We start from the raw sequence: 18547 nt of genomic DNA, 5'->3' as shown, positions 1-18547 counted from the left end.
TTCATGGATGCGATGGACGATGCCAACGACGGCCAGAATTTTAGGATAGACGCTGGCAGAGTACATGGTGCCTTTGCCGCCACATGCCTCTCATACATTGTTTTCGATGTTCCTAAACAAAGACTGGTTCCAGCAGGCGCTCAATCAGTCTCGCTGCCCACTATAACCACCCGACACCCGTTGCTTCTCTACTCAACTCAGTTTTGGGCTTATCACGCATGCATGTCTCTCCGCGAACGGGGGGCTGGCTCTAGTATAGCAGATCCATTGTCGCAAATGCTAGCAGCTTTCTTGTCGGATAGGCATGCAGTGACAGTTTGGACAGAGGCCGCTTGGTTGTTTGGCGAAGAACCCTGTGTAAATGAGCTGGCAAACGTGTCCCGCCAATTGTCTTCAGACAAGTACCCGTCCCTTGAGAAGGATACACTGCAGTTCTGTAAGGATCTCGGCAATATCAACGCCAAGTTTGCCCATGTACTACACGATGACCCGGGTGAAATTTGGGAGCCAAGCATACCTGCTTTTTGCCAATCGAGATTTTGGGTCGAGACGCAGGACTCTCGGGTGATTGATCTCAATAGTCCAGATGCAGAGACTCTCTTCAGGAACAGTGGAGGAGGCGAGCCTATACTGGTCGCATCGCAGTGCTGCTCCAAAGGTCAACACATCGGAATAATCACTCTCTGGCCATCAGCGTATGACTTGTTTTCCGAATTCAGAGATGACGCTGACAATATTTTAGTGCCTTTGAGCGAGAGATGACGCCTAAGGAACCTCAAGTTGACAGGCTGTTGTTCATGGCAGACGAACTAGCAAGTGGCTGGCAAATGTCGTATGAGGTGAAAGTCTTGAAATCCCAGTCCACGATTCACAAGCTTTCCCTCGAATTGCCATCTTTGCAGATGTCAAGACTTTTAGAGAAAGCATTTCGTTCCGAGGACCCCAAGGCTTTCGCATTCCCCGTGGCCTTTTCTCCCAACATCCGGCAAATAACGGTGTTAAATTGCCTCATCACCATCGTACCAACAACAACTAATGATCAGTTGGAAAGCTATTTGGCACCAGAGTTCCATTTGCAAGAACTCGATATCCCCAGGCCCGTGGAACCGCAATTCTGTACATCTTCGGACCATCATCTTACATCGCTCTATTCCGTGTACTGTCCATGCACTTTCGACTGGTATCACATCATGTTCTCGCCTTCATCTGCATACGTGATGGTTTTACGTGGCCCCGACAAGTTCGCGCCATATGTACTCTGGGTTTCTCGGGAGTTTATAATATATAAAGACATGAGCGACGGCCACAGACAGCCCGACTTCCGCGCAGTATCCCGAATTCGATCTAGAGTCTTTCAAGGCCCAGATGTCTTCAAATTCCATCCAAGGGAGCCAGTGCTCGTCATCTCCCAAATGTCGGTAACTGTACTGTGGTTCTTTGAAGATCCAACCAGTAAGTGCCCAAGAAAAATAATCACATATCATAATGCAAGCTTACACTGACATGTCGTAGAGTCGAGTCCCATCACGATACACCAGACCCCACTGTACGGCCTTGCATTCTCGCAGTGTGGGAATTATGTTCACGGAGAGACACAATCTCGAGGCTTGATAATCGTCAACATATCCAAGAACATTCAGAAATACCGAACAAGAGCTAGTTCATGGTCATCATGCGCAACTGCTTCGAGCTTATCAAAATATAGTCAGACGGTCGACGTTGAACAAGGCAAAGGTAAACTGACAGAAGTGGGAAATTACGAGAAAGCGCCCGAAACCCTGGATTCTGGCAACATTTCTTTCTATAAACAAGGGGAACGGCTGCAAATTTCAGCCATCAGGCAGCTGAACGGTACGGGAGAGGTGCTACGAAGAGAGATTTCCAGCGATGGAAATGTCGCGGATCAATGTCTCACGAGGATTCCGATGTGTTCCAACGTTAACCAAAGCTACACAACGGTTCTCAACTCGGACGAAGCGGAAAATGTATCAATGGTTTTAAACAAATCCATTCAGGATACCTACTCGGTGGGAACTACAGCACAAAACAATTTGCGGCTGCCGCTTTTGATCACGAGGAAGACAAGCTCCATACCCCAGCACAGCAGGAAACGACAATCTCAAATAGAGCTACCAGGAAGAGATTCAAAACGAATCCTTAACTAGGGATTGTATTGCGATACGATATGCATATAGCTTGACGTATAATTAAATTAATACTAGAAGTAAATGATTTTTCATGAGATTTAAATATTTTCTTGGATTGTATTTAAGTGTTTCTATTAGCTGTTAGAGCGGCGACAGTTTGGACGCTATAGGTTAAGGTTACGAGCCAGTTACCTACCAAGGTATTGTGGCGTGGGGGTTGACCGCCTGTAATTCCTTCTGAGAGAGTTCTATCAAGGGACAATCCTGTGGATAGCGTCAGGTATTCATGCATCCTGGAATGTATGCAGCTCCTTCTTGGCTAGCTGTACGATTATCTAACATCAGTGGCGGCATAACTCAACCCGCACAATCAGCCTGAACATCTCTTCTTTCTTCTTCCTTCAATGTATCACAACTCCTCAATCATCCACGATCGTTGACATCATGGATCCCAGCAGGGAAAATCTTCTCAACGGAGCAGATCATGGTAGCGACACTGAATCAGACATTGACGCAACTGATTATCTCAACAAGAATGTCACCACCTCTCAATCCCAGGCTTCCGTCAATTCTCAGCGTCGATTGCGACCAACCGGACCCTTCCGACGATGGCGCACTAAGCGATGTTGTTTGACCATCGTCGGTACCATCGTAGTAGGTTGGATTCTTCTATCGGCAATTGGTGCTTTTGCTTGGAAAAAGATTAAAACACCACCTGCTGATGGACAATCACCACCATGGTATCCCAGTCCCAAGGGCGGCACGGCCAAGAACTGGGAAAAGAGTTACGAATTGGCCGCCAAGTTGGTCGGAAAGATGACACTGGCAGAAAAAGTCAACATCACCACCGGAACAGGTTGGAGTATGGGTTTGGCTGTAGGTACCACAGGCGCTGCGACAAACGTTGGCTTCCCAGCACTGGCTTTGCAGGACGGTCCGCTCGGAATACGCTTCGCCGACAATGCGACTGCGTGGCCAGCTGGAATTACAGTGGGCGCTACGTTTAACAAGAAACTCATGTACGAGCGTGGAAACGCGCACGGAAAAGAAGCAAAAGGAAAAGGCGTCAATGTCATTCTCGGTCCAGCTATCGGGCCTCTTGGAAGAGCTCCTGCGGGCGGGCGCAATTGGGAGGGGTTTGGTCCTGATCCATATTTGCAGGGCATCGCAGGCGCAGAGACTATTCGGGGTATCCAAGACGCTGGCGTCATGGCGACTATCAAACACTTTATCGGTAACGAGCAAGAGCATTTCCGGCAGGCGTGGGAATGGGGTCTTCCTAACGCCATCTCGTCCAACATTGACGACAGAACACTGCATGAGATTTACGGGTGGCCATTCCAGAACGCAGTCAAGGCTGGTGTTGCGAGTGTCATGTGCTCGTACAACATGGTCAACAATTCCTACGCGTGTCAAAACTCAAAGCTTCTCAATGGTATTCTTAAAGATGAGATGGGCTTTCAGGGCTTTGTCATGTCGGATTGGCTAGCGCAGAGGTCTGGTGTTGCGAGCGCCCTTGCGGGATTGGACATGAGTATGCCTGGTGATGGACTCAAATGGCAGGACGGTGATTCCCTTTGGGGACCGCGTCTGACACAGGCTGTTCTCAACGGATCTCTGCCAGTGGATCGACTGAATGACATGGCGCTTCGAATTGTTGCGTCTTTCTACCAGTTTGGTCAAGACAAGGATGAAAACAAGGGTCCGAATTTTTCGTCTTGGACGTATGAGGAGAAGGGAGTTTATGCACCTGGAAGTCCGTCACCTCAAGAGAAGCAGGTCGTGAATCACTATGTGAACGTGCAAGAGGACCATGCCGAGTTGGCTCGACAGATTGCTATTGAGGGGACTGTTTTGCTTAAGAATGAAGGAGTACTTCCTCTCAACCGAAAGGGACACCTTGCTAATTCCGAGTCCGAAAAGGAAGATGGAAAGATCAAGATTGGTATATTTGGCGAAGATGCTGGCCCTGGGAATGGAGTCAATTACTGCCCTGATCAAGGATGCAATGACGGTACTCTGGGATCAGGCTGGGGCAGTGGTGCAGCCGACTTTCCCTTCTTGATCACTCCTGTAGAAGCTCTACGAAAGAACTTTGACAAAGACAAGGTCCAAGTGAGCGAATTTCTCTCTAACAAGGTCAAACACCCGATGAAGATAAGAGAGCAGGACATCTGTTTGGTGTTTGCCAACTCTGACGCAGGAGAAGGGTACATTGGATGGAGCAGCGTTCGAGGCGACCGCAACGATCTTTTTCTCCAGAAAGGAGGAGACGCGCTCATCACAAAAGTCGCGGAAAACTGTGGCGACGGATCTGGTACGACGATTGTGGTCATTCACGCTGTTGGACCTGTTGTCATGGAGAGCTGGATTGATCACCCGCGCATCAAGGCTGTGTTAACGGCTAACTTGCCTGGTGAGGAAAGTGGAAATGCGATCGCAAGCATTCTGTTCGGCGACGAGAGTCCCAGTGGAAAGCTGCCATACACAATTGGTAGGTCTCTTGCTGATTATGGTGAAGGCGGACAAGTGTTGTATCTACCCAACGGGGTGATTCCGCAGCAAGACTTTAACGAGGGTTTGTACATTGATTACCGACATTTTGACAAGTACAATGTCGATGTTCGATATGAGTTTGGATATGGATTGTCGTACACTACCTTTGAGTACAAAGATCTCAAGATCTCCCTCAAGGACGCAGTGTCGCAACTTCCAGCCTCGCGCGCCTCGCCATCAAGTGCGAAACCACCAAAGCTGGACGACAAGATCCCTGATGTTAAGGAGGGTCTCTGGCCCAAGAACATCCGCAAGCTGAAGAAGTGGATTTATCCCTACATTGATTCCGCCGACGATATTAAGCAGGGCGACTACCCTTACCCCGACGGCTATGACGTTGAACAACCGCCTTCCCAGGCAGGTGGTGAAGAAGGTGGCAATCCAGACCTATGGAAGACGGCAGTGACTGTTTCTGTCGTGGTAACCAACAGCGGCTCTGTGACCGGCAAAGTTGTGCCTCAAGTGTATCTTTCGTACCCTGAGACGTCCAAGGTGGACCATCCCGTTCGGGTTCTGCGCGGATTCGAGAAAGTTTCCCTCAAGAAGGGCGAGAGCAAGACTGTTGAGTTTGAGTTGACGAGGAGGGACTTGAGCTATTGGGATGTTGAGGCGCAGAATTGGAGGGTCACGGATGATGGGGAGTTTACGATTGCTGTGGGAGAGAGTTCGAGGGATTTGAAGTTGACGGGTACATTTAAAGCTAGCACTGCACTCTAGTTAGGTAGACTGTATTGAGTGTAACGGAGCGATGTGAATTATTTTGCATTCGAGTTGTAACTAATTATACGCTCTCAAAAACTCTACCAAGGCCATCATGGCCATGGCCTGTCCATAAGGCATACTTGTTCGGGGAATATCCTTGTAATGCTGCAAATCATGTCCCATGCCCGTTCCAAACGAAGTATTCAGCAATTCTCCCTCTGGACTAATATTCTCCAACACAGCCTTGACTGCTTTCACAGCTACATCAGAGTACTCCTTTCCGATATATCTCTTCCTCTCCGCCTTGAGAATACCGTACGCGAAACCCGCCGTCGCGCTAGCTTCCACGTACGAACCCTCTTCTTCAGGGACGTCGAGAAGAGTGCGCCATAGACCGTTTGCGCATTGTGTCTTTGCCAACGCCGCGCACTGGGAGTCTAGCGTGGCGATGAGATGGGAACCGATGGGGTCCGAATCGTCAAGACCGATTAGTTCGAGGAATTCGGGGATGACAATTGTGACCCAGCTGTTTCCTCTTGCCCAGCGCGCATCGGCAAAGTTGTGTCCGCCGTCTTTAAAGGTCCAGCCGTGGAAGAAGAGACCTGTCTTTGTGTCGAAGAGGTACTGGACGTGGAGCAGGAACTGCTTCTTTGCTTCGGCGACGTAGTGCGGTCTGTTGAGAACTAAACCGATTTTTGCGAGGGGCATGACTGTCATCATGAGGGTGTCGTCCCAAAGCTGTTGCTCGTTGACGTCGAGGTAAGTGATATGCTGAAAGCCACCGTATTTAGTGCGAGGAAGATCATGCATAGCCCACTCCGCCCAAGCATCCAACCAAGGAAGATACGTAGGGTTTTTCGTCTTTTCGTAGACAAACGCCAATGTCAAAAATACAGCCATGGTGTTTATGTTTTTGCCCTTGTGGCCTTCTTTGAAGCGGGCGCTGAACCAGTCCTCGATGATCTGGAGGTATTTGGCTTCGCCGGTCATCTCGTAGTACTTCCAGATGCCGTAGAGACCGATGCCGTGGGTCCATTCCCAGTCGTTCCAGCCTTTTGTGTCGATGATCTGGCCGTCGGCGAGGGTCATGAGGAATTCGCCGGTTGTGTCTTTGATGTTGACGAGTTCGTGGATGAGTTGTTGGATTTGGGAGTGGACGTCTTGCGACGCGATGGAGTGGACGTGAGTAGGCATGATGGCGGTAGTCAGTGTATGGTCACACTTGTCAATTGAGAGGTGAGTAGTGAAAGAGAGGGGTTGAGAGTGAGGTTATTATTTATCTCAGCTAGACGTTCATGGATCCTCTTCATAACCGGGGATTTGGTAGCTTTTACCGATGTTCTTTGCTTGGCATGAGGTGCTCGGTCCGATGTATACCGAGACTGACGAGTGCCTGTTAATTGCGAGCCTATGAATGTCACTCTCGTCTCATCGTCAAAGGGTAGTGTCTTCTCCGCATTCTCACATCGTGGGGGCGGGGCAGAAGCTGGGGGTTGAAGGTTAAATGGGGGTGGAGATGATGAATAAAGAGAACATATGATCATCAGTAGTTTTTATGGCTGTCATGATTGATGTATGGCTAGATATGTAGAGAGGTATGGGTACAGTGAAAGAAAGTGATGAATGAGGTTGAGATAATGACGGGCATCAAGTGAGTTGAACCATGGCACTGGAAACAGTGGAATTAGCGTATCGTGTCTGATCTTCAGTGGATGTCCACTAACACTCACCCCACTAACTGAGCGCCGCATCTTAAATACAACCTCGGAGGATTATATCGGCAGATCAAGAGTGACACATGCACCTCAGGGTATCAGAAAAATTGATCGCTATGAGCATAAGAGACAAAATGATTAGGGCAGCTTATGCCACTTAAACTATACTTCTTAGACTACTTATTTCTACACCCTAAGGCTTAGGAGGCCAACTTAGCCATGCCAGACATAGTAATACACCAGGCTTTAATCTCAAGGCTTCTCGTAACCCAATATGATATTCCACTTGCGCGTATACATGCACTTAGAACATTCACCACAAAAGTGTTCAGTCTCCTCAGGTACATTACCGTCATGTTTGACCACGTATCGCCAAATCACTCGACCCAGATGGTCCACTTGATGCATTTGTCCAAATATCTGTCCCCCGTCTGCAACAACCCAAGCATTCCTGTATATTTCAGTGCCGCATTCTCTACAGTCTCTGGCGAATAGGGCTTGTCCGTCTCCGCAGTTCTTGCACTTCCAGTGACTGTGGTTGGGGTGGGCGTCTGTGGTTTCCATAACCCTGCAGTCTGGTCCGATGGCATTGAGCATTGTGGGCATTGTGTTGGAGTGTAGATTTAGTTCTTCAAAAAGGTATATAGTTGAGTTAGGGGTCAGTATATAGTAGGTTATTTCATGTAGTTAGATGTTGAATTGCTACGAGAGGAATTTATTTTATAGACTTGGAAAACGGGTTGATTCAAGCAAGACGTAAATTGCTGTTAATTACTGTCTATTGAGTTGGGGATACGGAATTATCACATTCACTCACTAACCGTACCAGGCTTCACGATTTAGAAAGAGTTCACTGGATGGTATAACAGTAGTGAGATTGCGCATCACCTACGAACTGATTTCTGTCGAGAGAGCCGCTTGTCGAACATCACACCAGATGATTGTCTCGGTACTCATGGCTCAGACCGTGGTCTGCATGTATGCGCCATAACCCTCCCAAGACACCAGGAGAGAGACACATAGACCAACAAGAAAGGAGTATTGGAAGAAGAAAGAATATATTAAGTTATAATAAGCCTGAGAAGTGTAGCCCCAAATCATACATGTGGACCTCGCATCCCCCCAAGCAAGGATCGAGGACCAAATACTTTCCGTGCCTTTATCTCCTTCTTTCGTATACCAATAGTACACAACCGGCTAATCAGTACCTAATTCCCGTTTACAGTAACATTGTAGTACCACTCTTCCTTTCCTGCAGAATTCTTTCCAGCATTTCCCCCAATTATTTCCCCACCAGCCGTCACTGCTAAGGACTGGCCTACGCGTGATCTTGAGCAGTTGGAGCAGATCTCTTCTGTAATGCTGTTAAGGGTCTGACAGCTGCTGCATTGCCACTGAGTATGGTCGCTACGGACAGTTTCGGTGACCTTTCTGACCTGGCTTGGTGGCATTATAGATATAGTTGTCGAAGAAACTGTAAAGACCTGCTGGAATTATATTTATGACAAAACCTGTAGGTTGTTATATAATGAGTCGTTGATAAATTGAAGAAATAGTAAAGATGCTCCTGTATTTATAGGCATAGAAATTTGTTTGTTTGAAGTGGGATATGAATCACTGTCTGTTACGTTCCCTCAATAGCCATACGACATTCAGAAAGATCAAACGATAGTGATGGTGGCAATTTGGTACTGAGTAGACGATGATGATTAAGGATATAATGATGATTATCAGTCTTATGATCTGTACGTGGGTTAGAATTGTCTATAACTATAGGACAAACAACCTAAAATACCCTAAATTAACTTAAAATACCGAGATTGCAAACGATTGGAATCAAGTAAGTCAAATAAAGCACTGCAAAATGATAGTGAGTGAGTCAGTGCATCCAAATACCACCTCAGAGGATTGTCGCGATAGCCACGGTTCAATAGTGATTATGTATGTTGTATGCACCTTTCAACATCAGGAGACAAATAGGTCAAGAAGAAACAGGCTATGAAAGAAGGAATCTATTAGGAAGTTTTGAGCCTATGACAAGTGTAGCCCTAGTCATTAAACATTATACCCATGTCCGCTATAAGGACATCGGGTTCCTCCATCTCAAGAACCGAGAACCAAGAACCGCATCTCTGTGCATTTACGTAGCCCCGAATCATGTATCCCATTAATGATTTCCATTCGTAAAAAGATAGTATTCCCAAGTTTCCCTGTCGTGATCATCCAATCCACAATTCTTTACAATTGGTTCCTTGGTGTACGTGAGAGCCCGGGACCACAGATCTCACATCTTCACTGACCAATTGCACCTGATCTAGCGATTCAGACAAAGTCACTAGACTAAGCTATAGGCTTTGATTCAGCGACTTTTCCATGTATAATCCCGTAACTGAATAGAGTCGATCTATCTACTAGACCTTGATTAAGAGTTCATGAACCCTTATTCACGAACCTCAATTGCACGAGAATAGTTCCAAGTCCTTGCCCTATCGCTGTCAATAGCTTGGAGAACACCCAAACCACTGCAGAATTCTCGACTAAACTCCAATCCGATTTGATGAATTCCTCTTATTCCTGATTTGTCCTATGAATACATGTTAGTCTCTGTAACTTGCTTAGAGCTTTGTAGCTGTTATACCATTACCAGTAATATTCGCTTAGTGGGTGAGTAGACGCCTGTCCATACAGAATGAAGGCTTCAACTACAGACTCGATATAAGCTTGAATACCCGAGTGACGACCATTTCAGTAGTATATTGACTCTTTTGCCCAGTTATGACCGTCATCGAACCTTTACTTGGTTAAGATGTCGAGCTTTTGGGCATCTTCTATTTTCTTTATCTTCCTTTGTCGCCGCAGCATTAGTCAAGGGGCATGCTCACTGATCCATAGAGATGAACCCACATCAAAAGCAGTGCCAGCTGAACGCTATGAAGGTGCTGCCTTTCGCTATCCAACTTGGACAACTTTGCCTCGACGTCTTTTGCCCTATACCACCAGTCAACTCGCGTAGGCAATTGAGAAATAGTTTTCTTCGTCTCCTCCAAATCTTGGAGTAGCTTGGTCTGTGTATCGCTGATTGATTTCGTGGCATTCGACGGCAGAAGCCCCATACCCGTTATCTCCAAGTCGGCTTCATGATTCATGGTTGCGAAGAAGCGTGTCATTTGATCAATATACCTACCCGTAGACTCGAGGCTTTCAATCAAATCGTCAATCTCTGTTTCTGCACTGCGGACCGCGACCATAAACGCGAACGTTGATAAAAAAAGGCCGAGCGCAAACGTCAAGATACCTAGTATATTGCCTGTAGTCGACAAGGGACTGTCCCCGCAGTCAGGGCACGGCAGGCATGTTGCTGCCATTTTCCACCGAGTATAGCAGGAGCGCAGAGGCACTATTGGAAGCTGTATGTTTAGTCGAAATAATTTATTTTAATCTTAGATTACCTGTGGCTGGCTTGAGCTGAGACTGGTACCCGTATCTATATGTAGGCAGTCCGTATTCGATGCCATGCTGACGCGTATCTGTCAGCTGACAGCATCAACCCAACGGATTATCAAATCCATATGCATCTATACCTGACCTATTGGTGCCCAGCGTCCTCATGGTATCAGAAAAATTGGCCGCCGGAAGCATAAGAGATGACATTAGTAGATCAGCTTATGCTACTTAGACTATGGTCTTTAGGCATTTCTTTTTGTAACCTAAGATCTTGAGGTCAACTTTTCTGCTACCCAGTAGCAGCGCTTATCCAATATTCTGTTCTTAACTTACCCCCCAATCTCAAACACGGTGGATTGATATAAAACTGTCATTAGCTGAGTCCAGATATGAGCGGTACCGGATATTGCTCCAAAGACAGCTTGACTGAAACCGGTCCCTATGGAGATCTCGAGATAGCATGCTATCACTCCAGAAGGGTGCCAGACCCGGCTGACATCCGACTATGGGATATTTTTGAGAAACCTGATCTCAGCCCTTCATGCCAGGTTTCCCTCGCTGTCAAAACTGCTTCTCATCCTAGTCCTAGTCAGGATGAAGTCTATCTTCCTGCAGAATGTTAGTGCTTCTTTCTCAATCATGCTCCGTGTCAGCTACTTATCATGTGTCACCTCATCTATTTAGCCGAGACCGCACTGGCATTTTCTATTACTTCCAAGTCGCTGTACAAGGTAAAGATATTCGTAGGAGGGCAGAACATCTGTTCCTACCCGCGGGGAGGACACGAGGACGCGGACGAGATTCAGGACTACTTCGTTATACCCCTTGCCTTAAAGATACACGGCGTTTTTGTCAAGAAGGGATTAGTTAGGCAGCTAGTCGCTATGGAGTCCGAAAGGCCAGGGTGAGTACGGATATGCATGACCAAGTTGTTGAGGCTAACATGACAAGATACTCGATTGAGCACCAGATGACAGGTCAAGATCAGAATTTGAACATTCGAATGGAATTCTTTTCTGAAAGGTATGTGCCATTTTACACTTCCGCAAAATACTAACATATACTGTGTCCATGAGCAGACGTCGTCTTGAAGGCCATTTTTACTTCACTATCGTCATCAAAGCGTTGGCATTTACAGTAGTCATGAACGAAAATGACTCTACAGTCCAGGATATTAAGGATCGCATTCATGACACAAGGGGGACACGACCGGACCAGCAGCTGCTCATCTACGAAGGAAAAGAGCTAGAGGATGGTATGTATGGTTTAACTTGATGTTGACGACTGAGACTGACAAAACAGCGAGAAAATGGACTGACTATTCACTACAAAGAGTAAGTACATAAAACCCACATCATGAAGTTACCCTTGAGAAAACTATCATTCCAACGACTCACATACCATTCTTGCATAGGCCAGCATCATATTCCTAGCATATGATATGATAGTTAATTGTGGCCCTGTTATTGACCGGCCTTTGACTGGAACGGCCTTGGACACTGTCGAGCCCACGATTACAATGGCTCCCGGGGGCTTCATTTCCGACAGCATCAACAAAGACCCAACCCTTGGAGAATGGTGCGATGAACCAGCTCTCACAGTCAGCCTGCAAGTGTTGAACTATGAAATGTTCACAAACATTACGGGCTTGTCTCCCAAGGCTCCATCACCCGACGAAGTAGCTGAAATAACGCTGAATAAGTGTGAAGACAAAGAGTTGAAGACTATGACCGATTGGGAGATCTATCTTCAAGGCATAGGACAGATATACGCTCAAACTGGGATTGGTATCACTGGGCCGTACGATGTAAATAGAGAAAGAGAGGATCGTGCTCCAGTGAAACGTCCGTTAACATGGCGGCGGATTCTATCATGCGGTTTTTGCTAGGGCTAAGAAATAGGTGTCATTAGGATATTTATTAGTAAAAATTTAGTCCTTTACGAAAGGCGTCGCCTTCTATAGTTTCCCACAGCTTACAGAGCAACATGCTGCAAGAAACGATGATTTTGTCATAGGCCATAGATCAGGCTCCGTGTCGATCCTAAACTTCAATTTGGACTTTCTCTTAGTAGAAAAGAAAGAAGTACCTAAAGTAAATACTACGACGTATATGACCACAACTCTGTACTATCACTAAAAGCTACAAGGACTCCGAGTGTATTTCCACTAGTATCCTCAGCCTCTGTATCAACCTTGCGGTGATTATTGCAGACATTGCACATGGTTCGGGACATGGGATGCCTAGTATTGCATCGTTTGCGTGTTTTCTGGTCGATGACCTTTTTGCAACACCAATGTGTGTGTTCCGGCTTGATGATAAGTGTAACGGTCATGATTTAGATTTTTGAAGGGTTAGTAGTGGGAAGAGTGAGATAATGGTCAACCTCTCGAAGGAGCTATCTATAGGTGAGGCGATAGCTAGAGTTTCACTGACTGTAAAGAATAGTGACAAGGAGTATTTCTACTGCGGCTTGTATGTCCACTTCTCTACGCCGCTATGAATATATACAAGAGCTCCGATTGTGTTTCCATCCTTGTTTACTGCCTCTGCGCCTTCTTTCCGATGATGACCATTAGCACAATTGACTTGGGACAGGGGTTGGAGCTTGTCACATCTTTTGCGTGTTCTTTCGTCGAGAACTCTCTTGCAACGCCAGTGTTTCTGATCTGGTCTGATTTTATCTGTGACGATTATGGTGGGCTTTACTGTCATGATGAAATGAAGTAGACTGACAAAAGACCTGGGTGTGTGTTTTTGGTAGGTATTCTAGTTTAGAGCTTTCAAAAGATAGGCACGAAACGGTGGTGTTGTGAGTAAATGGGAACGCACGAAGCCTTGGAGTGGATGTTACATAGACAAAGGAAGTTGTAGCTGAAGTGAATAATGGTCTCTGTCGAGATAGTCACACCACAAGTTAGTGAATGGAGGCATCACCTGGAACTCCATCACGTATGCTGATATTTGAATCACTATCTTATCGTACCGACTATTCTTCTACTGAGTGATACCCATTGGACACAACAATGTAACACCAAAGCTCCAGCCCATCCTCCTCTCCGACTCGACTCCCCAGAGTAAAGTTCTCATCAGTGAGTGCAAGACAGTTTCGATGTCGCTGCCTATCGCATGTAGTGCAGGTGGTTACTGATATGGGCATTCTCGCAATGCACCTCATACCATCTTGCAGGGTCCCTTTGCATTCCCAGCGGGTGTGGTCTGGGCGAATTGAAGTAGTGCGGTTGACAACTGTTTCGGACATGATGAGTGTGTTGACTGTAAACGAAGGGCTGTTTCTTTCAAGTCTTTGGCGGCTGAGTCTCTGACATATATTGATTGTTCGGATTGACCAGCGAAGAAAAGTATTGGCATCTTATGGATCACAGCATGCAACGACGATAAGGTAGAATCGTGACAAACGCTGGTATTTTCTTGCATAGACAGATTGACCACACAATCTGAGGTTGCTTAAGTATATATGGTGAGGTTGCTCGCCTCCATAGAAATTCACTCAACAAAGGCGAAGGTTGATTCACCGTCCTTCCAGAAGAAGACAATAGGCGGGATTATCAGCAAGGGTGTGATTATGAACCACATCAGAAATACGAAGCGGTGATGTAATCATATACGACATATTGGTACGGCGATTGGCAGGATGTGTTACACAAGAAATGAGATCATGTGAGTACCTGAAAGAAGAGCTTGGAGATCGTTTGACAATATACAATCAAAATCTGACTATAATAGAAGCTTAGTTCAGCATCTAAAACTAGGTCTATGTCTGAACGACTCCTGCAGACTCACTACGAACATACGGCTCAAGAGGAAAAGTCTGCAACTCCGGCGTAACACCACCATAAACCCGTTCCCATCTCTCACTAAGCGCAGCGGGTGTCTCCCAAGCATACTCAGGGTCACGAAGCCACAATCTCAACAAATGTCTCCTATTTCGAATGTCAGACGTTGTAATTTCTATATCTTGAGATGAGACTTACTGCTGGTCCTCGGTATCTCTGAATCCATCGCGGGCGTGGAACACGGCGACGTTGTTGACATACTGAATATCGCCCTTTTGAAAATCCGTTGATACGCTGAATCTCTCACCAAGGAAGTGTAGTGTGTCGAGAGCCTCGGCTTGGGCTTCAGTGATGGGTGGAATGTGGTTGCCTCGTGGGAGGGCTCCAAAACCGACGTAGTAGCGACGGGCGTATTGAAGGACGACTCTTTCTGGAGTCTTTCCATCGGTACTAGCGGGTTGGTGGTGGATCAAAGGGCGTCTTGAGACCTTGTCGGTATCGTTGACAGTCTTTGTGAAGCTACGAAATGATTAGAAAGGCCTTTCTTTGGGACTGTTGTGAACCTACAGCTCTGCTTCCCAGTCTTCAGCTAGAGTGCGGATGAGATCAGGTCGCGTTTCCGCAATGTGATTGTACACGCGCCAGGCACTGGCCAAACGGCTCGCTCCTCCCTCAGCTGCGGTACCAAGAGCAAACAGCGAGACGATATCGCCCGAGTCTGTGTGAAAGACCTGCTTATCGGCTGTGTAGGCGGGAGATCCAATCTTGATCTTAGTAGTAGATCGAACATCCTTCACGTGGCCAAGGACTACATCGGCTCGTTTGCCATCATAGTAGGCATCCTGACGGCCCCGGATGGAACCAATGTGGGAAGAGATGCCTGCGTAAATGATGATGTTCTCTTCACGAGTGTAACGATCGACGTCTAGGCCACGGAGGACGAAGAAACCGTGACCGAAATGAAGTTCACGGGAGAGACGACGGAGCTCGTCGTGGGTCTTGGGTAGAGGAAAGGTTTCTTGAGAGATGTACCCCTTTGCAATGTTGAGAGCTAAGCTGTTAGTCTAGGTCTAGAGCGGTACCGATACAAGCCATACTCACACTTGAAGTGGGCAAGAGCGTTGTTTATGTCCTCAAGCTGTTCATCTGTAAAGGTATAGGTCCATTTGTACTCTTTAGCAACAGTCTCTCCCTCCCAGACTAAGTCTCCCTTCAGCTCCTTGGGGAACCCCTCTGGAATTTCCTTGGAGAGATTCTCGGTCTGAGTCCTGCGGGCTACACGTGCTTGATACGTCTCCCAGTTAGGATGGTACGAGATATCTGGCTGTCCTGGTGGAGGCTGGGCAGCAGGAGTGGTGCCAAAGGTTGGCGCTGATGGGGGAGCAACAGGAGTGAGAATAGCTGCAGTGGCCATGGTTGAGGATAGCTACTATTTGATACGAATGCTTGGTATTTTACGTTGTTACATGCGACATCAGAGTGAATTATCCTGTATATAACTGTTGTATCGTCATATTTCCCCGCAAATGAGTTGATCAACCCGCGGGAAGGATTGGGATTGCGCCATCGGTGATACAGTAACGCAATGTTGAAACCCCTCATACTATCAAGTAAAAGTTAACATATGATAATACTACCTGATATTAGTGGTAAACGAATAGCCGCCAAGAATATGATGACATTTGACCGAAATATGTGTAGGTTGCACAATGTAGTTACTCGACATATCACGACAACGCTGGGTTGTAAGCACGCCATCCTTTTGACCAATGAGAGGGACTAGAGCAACCAACATCCAAGCATAGGCAAACAAGTCTATAGATAGCGGATTAAGCAATTCATAGCGGCATAGAGTAGTAGTATAGTGACCTAGGGGGTAATAAGATGACGAACGTTGGTACAACCAATTTGGGCGGCACACGTCCGACTATTGATTCCCTCCCTAGAGTAGAGAGTGGATTGAAGTAGGTGATGTCGATGGTGCAACCATTGTTTCTTATCACGTACTCTCGGCATCTCTCGACTTTACCCCCTGACAACACCATGTCGATAGACCGTGATTGTGGTCGTATCCTCAAACAGGTTACCACACCTCAATGTAGAAGGTCCACAAGAAATTTCCAAGACTCTGTATCTTGGCAAATGGATCTAATACGAATAATATAAGGTGCTTACATTTTTCTGTACTGTTACTCGAACCATCCAGTTCATCCTACCTCACTTGTCTTCGACCATGGGCTTCTCCTTCAACCAAAAGTCCCAGGCTACGAGCCAGGCCACCAGCCCTGGCGAAGTTTCAGAGTCAGACTCTATCATCCGCGATGGCGAACTCGCCTTCGTTCGCCAGACAGCAGGCAATGGTACCTCTGGCTACCAAGAAGCCGTTGGTGCCCCCGTCGAAACGCGTTCGCCTTTGGGATACAACGTCAACTGGATTACCATTATCTTCCTCAACTTGAACCATATGGTCGGCACGGGTATCTTCTCAACACCTGCCACTATACTGAAACTGACAGGTTCCATCGGTCTCGCCCTCGTGTACTGGGTCATTGGCTTCATCCTTGCCGTCGCCGGACTTGCCGTCCATATGGAATTCACAAGCTACTTTCCCAATCGCAGTGGTTCGGAGGTTGTCTGGCTTGAACAAGGCTATCCTCGTCCCAAGCACTTCTTTCCCGTCGCCTTTGCTGTTCAGTCTGTGCTGTTATCCTTTAGCAGCAGCAATGCCATCGTGCTCTCCAACTACCTGTGGCGTATCGTCGGTCGTGCTCCGGATGCTTGGGAGCTCAAGGGTGTTGCTATTGCGGCGTACACTCTCGCCGTTATTACCGTCCTTGTTCATAACAGATACTCGCTGTGGGCTATCAATGTCTTTGGCGCTCTGAAGCTGCTCTTGCTTCTATTTATCGCCATTTCGGGTCTTGTCATCCTCGGAGGCAACTTTGGCAGTATTCCCGATCCAAGTCTCAACTTTCGCAACGGTTTTGAAGGCACAACTTCGAGTGGTTATAATCTGTCTCAAGCAATGGTCAACATCAGTTTTGCCTTTTCAGGCTGGCAGAACGCTTTCAGCATGGCGAACGAGATCAAGAACCCCATCCCCACACTCAAGAAGAATGCTAGTGCCTCTCTTCTCATTGTCTTCGTTCTGTACTTTCTCTGCAACATCGCCTACTTTGCTGCCGTACCAAAGGACATCTTCCTCGAGTCGAGTGAATTGGCTGCGGCTGTCTTTTTCCGAACAGCCTTTGGCAAGAGTGCCGAGTCTGCTCTCAATTTTTGCGTCCTTCTCAGTTCTTTCGGCAACTTACTTGCTGTCCTTGTCAGCCAGTCTCGTCAGATCAGAGAGATTGCTCGTCAAGGTGTCCTCCCTTGGACAGAATTCTGGGTCTCGACCAAGCCTTTCGGTACCCCCGTCGGTCCTTATCTTTTGAAATGGGCCTTTACCTTTCTCATGATTGTCGCCCCTCCAGCAGGAGACGCGTTCCAGTTTGTTGTTTCGCTCAAGACATACCCCGACGCCATCTTTTTCGCTGCCATGGGTGTTGGCCTGTTGCTTATCCGTCGTCGTCGCAGTCGATCTAACACTCCGCCGTCTGACTTCCGCGCATGGCACGCTCTTGTCATTCTGTATATTCTGTCTCAGATATATCTTCTCGTCATGCCTTGGATTCCTCCGGTCGGTGGCATCTATGGCGGAACAGTTAGCTTGTAAGTCAAAGTCCCTTGATATGTCTTAACTCATAATCCATGACTAACCTCATCTCAGCCTGTGGTGTACTTATATGATCGTTGGTATTGCCATTTTGGGTGTCTGCGGTCTTTATTATTATGTCTGGATGAAGCTTCTGCCTCGCTGGGGAGGTTACAAGATTCGATCTCAGGTCATCTCGGTTGATGATAATGGCGCCAACACGCATCGTCTGCTAAAAGTACCTAATGACGAGGTGGCTGAATGGGATGCTACTCACGATGATCTCGGTCGCGATTTGCCAGCTGGACAACGAGTTACCACAGAGATCAGCAACATCTCAAAGTAGAATTGGAGACATCACACGGTACAAGTAGACTGGTTAAATATACTTTTATGCATTTATCTATGTCTGATCCAGATGACTAAGCTTTTGGGTATTGTCATGAGGTCATCAACAACAATGGAATGGAATGAGTCGACGACAACAGAACCA

At 47.0% G+C, this 18547-nt stretch overlaps 9 protein-coding genes across 9 annotated transcripts; 4 read left to right on the top strand and 5 right to left on the bottom strand.

Annotated features, from left to right (window-relative positions):
- Positions 1–1412: 1412 nt before the first annotated feature.
- FGSG_11694 (uncharacterized protein) lies at positions 1413–2165 on the top strand (the record flags this gene model as incomplete). The annotated part of the gene is made up of 2 exons (XM_011317476.1): positions 1413–1452; positions 1513–2165. 2 exons carry the CDS (start codon positions 1413–1415, stop codon positions 2163–2165), a joined length of 693 nt encoding a protein of 230 aa, XP_011315778.1.
- Positions 2166–2591: 426 nt separating this feature from the next.
- On the top strand, positions 2592–5420 carry FGSG_00166 (uncharacterized protein; the record flags this gene model as incomplete). The annotated part of the gene is made up of 1 exon (XM_011317475.1): positions 2592–5420. The coding sequence occupies one exon, from the start codon at positions 2592–2594 to the stop codon at positions 5418–5420; it is 2829 nt and encodes a 942-aa protein (XP_011315777.1).
- A 60-nt stretch (positions 5421–5480) lies between these two features.
- On the bottom strand, positions 5481–6599 carry FGSG_00165 (uncharacterized protein; the record flags this gene model as incomplete). The annotated part of the gene is made up of 1 exon (XM_011317474.1): positions 5481–6599. The coding sequence occupies one exon, from the start codon at positions 6597–6599 to the stop codon at positions 5481–5483; it is 1119 nt and encodes a 372-aa protein (XP_011315776.1).
- A 773-nt stretch (positions 6600–7372) lies between these two features.
- FGSG_00164 (uncharacterized protein) lies at positions 7373–7726 on the bottom strand (the record flags this gene model as incomplete). Its single annotated transcript, XM_011317473.1, has 1 exon — positions 7373–7726. The coding sequence occupies one exon, from the start codon at positions 7724–7726 to the stop codon at positions 7373–7375; it is 354 nt and encodes a 117-aa protein (XP_011315775.1).
- Positions 7727–8163: 437 nt separating this feature from the next.
- FGSG_11693 (uncharacterized protein) lies at positions 8164–8635 on the bottom strand. Its single transcript, XM_011317472.1, has one exon. The coding sequence runs from the start codon at positions 8569–8571 to the stop codon at positions 8329–8331; it is 243 nt and encodes an 80-aa protein (XP_011315774.1). The 5' UTR covers positions 8572–8635; the 3' UTR covers positions 8164–8328.
- Positions 8636–9981: 1346 nt separating this feature from the next.
- Positions 9982–10485, bottom strand: FGSG_11692 (uncharacterized protein; the record flags this gene model as incomplete). The annotated part of the gene is made up of 1 exon (XM_011317471.1): positions 9982–10485. One exon carries the CDS (start codon positions 10483–10485, stop codon positions 9982–9984), a length of 504 nt encoding a protein of 167 aa, XP_011315773.1.
- A 468-nt stretch (positions 10486–10953) lies between these two features.
- FGSG_00163 (uncharacterized protein) lies at positions 10954–12452 on the top strand (the record flags this gene model as incomplete). Its single annotated transcript, XM_011317470.1, has 6 exons — positions 10954–11182; positions 11249–11468; positions 11516–11587; positions 11644–11819; positions 11867–11898; positions 11979–12452. The coding sequence occupies 6 exons, from the start codon at positions 10954–10956 to the stop codon at positions 12450–12452; spliced, it is 1203 nt and encodes a 400-aa protein (XP_011315772.1).
- Positions 12453–14290: 1838 nt separating this feature from the next.
- Positions 14291–15774, bottom strand: FGSG_00162 (uncharacterized protein; the record flags this gene model as incomplete). The annotated part of the gene is made up of 5 exons (XM_011317469.1): positions 14291–14301; positions 14368–14507; positions 14559–14879; positions 14928–15411; positions 15462–15774. 5 exons carry the CDS (start codon positions 15772–15774, stop codon positions 14291–14293), a joined length of 1269 nt encoding a protein of 422 aa, XP_011315771.1.
- Positions 15775–16593: 819 nt separating this feature from the next.
- On the top strand, positions 16594–18400 carry FGSG_00161 (uncharacterized protein; the record flags this gene model as incomplete). Its single annotated transcript, XM_011317468.1, has 2 exons — positions 16594–18071; positions 18130–18400. The coding sequence occupies 2 exons, from the start codon at positions 16594–16596 to the stop codon at positions 18398–18400; spliced, it is 1749 nt and encodes a 582-aa protein (XP_011315770.1).
- Between the last annotated feature and the right edge of the window lie 147 nt (positions 18401–18547).

Source organism: Fusarium graminearum, chromosome 1 (assembly GCF_000240135.3).
Source record: "Fusarium graminearum PH-1 chromosome 1, whole genome shotgun sequence".
NCBI classification, from domain to species: Eukaryota; Fungi; Ascomycota; class Sordariomycetes; order Hypocreales; family Nectriaceae; genus Fusarium; species Fusarium graminearum.
The sequence above is the reverse complement of the archived record's forward strand: the minus strand, read 5'-3'. Positions and strand labels throughout refer to the sequence as shown.

Coding starts and splice junctions, on each gene's coding strand:
- FGSG_11693 (XM_011317472.1), bottom strand. CDS start 8,571: ATGCCACCAAGCCAGGTCAGAAAGGTCACCGAAACTGTCCGTAGCGAC.